The sequence below is a fragment of the Olea europaea genome, chromosome 20 (assembly GCF_002742605.1).
Source record: "Olea europaea var. sylvestris chromosome 20, O_europaea_v1, whole genome shotgun sequence".
NCBI classification, from domain to species: domain Eukaryota; kingdom Viridiplantae; phylum Streptophyta; class Magnoliopsida; order Lamiales; family Oleaceae; genus Olea; species Olea europaea.
In genome coordinates, this window is record NC_036256.1 from 6,141,981 (window position 1) to 6,146,139 (window position 4,159).

Below are 4,159 nucleotides of genomic sequence, written 5' to 3' on the forward strand. Positions count from 1 at the left end.
CGATTGCTAATCGAGATCAACTTTTCTAGGTAATGTACACTTCCGAATAGATTCTTTTCTTCTTCACCACATCACAATTCTAGTCTGAAAGTTATTCATTACTGTTCATCATGATTTTTTAATTTTTCCCGGGAATCATTAATCAAGGGGGGATTTTTTTCAGATGTTCATTTCTTGAGCTCAATCTAAATGGGTTTTGACTTCAGCATCTGGTTCTTGTTCATATACGTCTCTTTGTTTGTGTAATTAACGTCAGTTTTGGGAAAATACTTGGGATAGGAAATTTTGCAGTTTAAAATTTGGATTAAAAGAAGGAAAAATAGAGTTTCTCTTGGTGTTTGAGTTTAGTTGCTCTTTCTTACTCTCAAAGTTTTTTCTTAAGGCTAGGTTTTCATTTTCTGAAAAAGCATGAATATTGTGACTCTGATTACCTGCCAGGAATCCGGGCTTTCAACTTGGAATAATGAAAACAATAATATTCTTGTTTTCATTTTTAAGTTCTGAACTGTCTCTTAATAATAGGCGGATCTATAACTGTCCCGAAGAAGATTTTATGGTGCTTATGGATCACAGAAACATGTACTTATATAAGATTGTCTGTAAAATTGTCTTGTATCTACCTATGTTACCATTTCTTTTGTGAATAGGATGATATGGATTGTAAATGCTGACATGCTAGCTCATTTTCCTATAGATTATATAAGCTATTTAGCTGAAGTTCTTCAAAACGCAATATCAAGCAGCTGCTTATACCTTTTTCCACTTAGTGCATCAGGTTATTTATTTTATTTGGAGTATCATAACTGTTTATGAAATGAATATTTATTTTTCATTTGTTCATATGTATGTGTTTATATATTTCTGTATATGTACATTATAAGTGATGTCTTTCCATGTATATTTTGTATTTGTGTACATGAATGCATGTGACGTGATCTTCATTACTCTGGCTTACAGATGTCTTTATATCTTGGAAATCTATCTTCTCGTATTTCTAGAGATGACCTTGAACGTGTTTTTCGGAGGTTTGGTAGGTGTACTATACAGGTGAAAGACAGGTATGGGTTTGTAGTTTATGATTACCCTGCAGTTGCTGAGAAAGCTCTGAAAAATCTTCGAGGTAAGAGAATTTGTGGAGAGCCAATAACGATATCATGGTCGAATAGGCAGCCTCGACCCTTACAGAGATCTACCAGAGGTGGTAAGTCGTATGAGCTACTAAGCAGAAGGCATTCTAGGAATGAAAATGACGATCAAAGATTGTCTTCAAATGATCGACGAGATTGCAATACGGATTTCAGGCAAACAGATGGTGAAGATAAAAAATTTGATTCTTCTGACCTGGTTGATGAAGAAACAACCTACCATCCAAATGTGAAATCCCATGCAAGGGAAAAAGATCATACTGCTTTGGATGATTTTCATGAAGGAGGCACTGAAAGGAACCATATGGAAGATGATAGGTGGGTAGAGCAGGTTGTGGATCCGTCAAATGAAACTAGGATAGAGGATGAGTTGTTTTTTGACCGTTACGAACCTTACCATAGCGATGACAAAAAGGAGCAGGATGAAGACCAAAATCATTTGGGTGGTTCACCCACTATAAGGAAGTCTATAGAGAGAGTAGGAACTAGACAAAATGATAGTAAGGAAACTCCAGATCATCCCAACAATCAAAAATCTAGAAGGGCTTGCTATATATGTGGGGAAGTGGGTCACAAAATGAACATGTGTCCTCGAAAGCTTAAGAGGTTTGCTTTCAGGTCCCGAGGAAGGCTGCCCCAAGCTAACAATGATGTTTTAATAAGGCAGCAGAAAAGTGATAGGGAGCTATCCACTTCTAGAAATCATCGGAGGTTGCTGGGACAAAGTGATTCCAACCTGGCAAAGGGAATGACTAGAGGTACAAGAAATGGCAGCGAGGAAAAGAAACGAGATCGGAGAGGTCATGACAATTTTGAAAGACGTCAATCAAAGAAAGCAAGGGGGGCATCGTTGTCTTCAGCCCTCTCTGATTATTCTGCATCCAGATATCAGTCACCTTTAAGACCATTAAGGTATTTATCTGGGTCTCAATCACATTCCGAATCCAAATCAGGGCCATTGAAAAAAGGTTCCCCATCTTCTTGTTCAAGGTCTTCAACTTCACGTCATTCTGGACCTGTAGTTCTAGGCAAACCTCTGTCGTCCTCTCCAAATAATGGACATACAGATCACAATGCTTCTGTGGTAAATGCTGCTGGTCCTGTGTTTAATGAGGATTTATTTGAAACAGAGAAACTGCCAAATAGTGGTGGGGATATAGCTACATGTGTTTATATGTCAGCTGCAATGGAAAATGAGTATGTAGCAGGACCCTCTACGGTAGAAGAAGAAACGGAAAAATACCTATCCCTGAGGGATGATTCACTCAATCAATCTGTCTCCAGAGGTTCACATGAAGTGTTAGAATCGCATACACCAAAGTCAGGCAATGGTGATCATGTTGCAGATAATTTGTTTGTGCACAGTCAGAAAGAGATAGTGGAACCTCCAAATGAGAGTCTCATGGCGGAGCATGGGTTGGCACGAGATTTTGATACATCCACTAGGTCAAATGTTGCCAACTCAATGAGAATGATGTCCACAGAGGAAATGTTCATGGTCCTGAAACACTATGGTCTGGAGTGCCGGGAGGAAAATGAAAAGAATCTTTCTCTGGAAGCTTATTTTGGTTCCGCTCGCTTGTGGCCTTGGGAAATTATATATTACAGAAGACTTCAAAAGGGTCCTATTGCAGCTGAGAACTATGCCCGGAGGATTGCCCAGAATGAAGAGTTTGGTATTGTTGATAAGTACATCAGGGGCAGTAGTGGATGGGGACAATTAAGTGAAGACAATCCTCGAGCAGGTTTTTTCAATTGACGAAGACATTGTTGCTCATCTTTGTACACATTCTGGCCTCATATGCTCTTTGCTGTTGTACTGATATATTTGCATGCAAACATTCTCGAAAAGTTCTAATAGTGGAGCCTTGATAATGTATCTACAATATAATTCTCTATGGACTCGCTAAAGTAATGTTGTGCTTATTCATATTTATCCTTGAGAATGTTTTAGCCTTGTTAGGTAGTATGTCATGATACTTGAGGCTTCTGACTTTCCTACTGTACTGCCTTCAAATGACATGTCTGAAAGAATGCATGACAAAATTCATTTAGTAATTTTGTTTACATGGCATCTACTAGACATATACAGTAAGACTTATACTCGAATATCCATATGTTCAACTAATCTTTTGTTTGACAGCCTCAGTTCATGATGTGCTCTATATTTGGCATTTTCTCTTGAAGTATATTTGTGCCTCTTCAACCAAAGTAAATGCTTGCTATTTCTGTTTGTTGGGTAGAGAGCTGTGCTTTACCTAAGGCTAAAAGCTAAATATCACATCCTGGATGAATCTTGGAACAAATCAGATCCAATGCTCCCTCAGTACACCCACAGGGAAGACCTCCCCACTTCGAAGAATTTTACAGAGGAATTGTCACAGCGTATAAACTAAATAAATATAAAATTGGGTTAGTATACGTAATGCTGACAGATATTGGGTTGGGGTCTCACAAAGTTTCCAGTTGCTCTGATGCGTATGTTTTTGTTGTTTATGGTACATGACTTGCATGTTATTGTATTTAGTTGCCTGAGCATTGACATCTCTGCATGATTTGGACTTGAATTGTGGTGAATGCTTGTCAATGCTCAGGCAACTAAATACAATAACATGCAAGTCATGTACTTTGACATCTCTGCTTGATTTGGACTTGAATTGTGGTGAATGCTTGTCAATTGTAAGTATTATCAGTTATCTAAAGTGCGTCGATTGGGATCCAGAATGGTCCAACTCCTATAGGTTCTTAAAGATTTTTAGCATTGTGTAGTTGATTTCTGTTTTTTCTGATGAAAATATGTTAAAACATATTATGTTATGTATAAGATCATTTAGTACATGAAATTGATTCATAAACATCTGTACATTAGTATTGAGTTTTGAGCCACTAAAAAAGTCATATATCTGCGATGAACAAACATGAGAGAACATTAACATATATAAATAGCCTACCTGATTTAATAAAATAAGAAATGTGGATATGCCCTTGCAAGTGGAGGTGAATTTCATTGTCCA

The 4,159-nt window shown here is 37.6% G+C and overlaps 1 protein-coding gene across 3 annotated transcripts in view; it reads left to right on the forward strand.

The window, feature by feature from the left end:
• The window catches only part of LOC111369496 (serine/arginine-rich splicing factor 6-like), a 3,777-nt gene extending 565 nt beyond the window's left edge, over positions 1-3,212 (forward strand). Inside the window, exons 2-3 of one of the 3 annotated variants that reach the window (XM_022991030.1) lie at positions 695-775; positions 958-3,212. In XM_022991030.1, the coding sequence (XP_022846798.1) occupies positions 958-2,904 (1,947 nt within the window). In that variant the 5' untranslated portion in view covers positions 695-775 and the 3' untranslated portion in view covers positions 2,905-3,212. Of the gene's footprint in view, positions 30-694; positions 776-957 lie in introns of all 3 variants that reach the window. The other 2 variants (XM_022991029.1, XM_022991028.1) reach the window with 2 other exon arrangements.
• Positions 3,213-4,159: the final 947 nt, after the last annotated feature.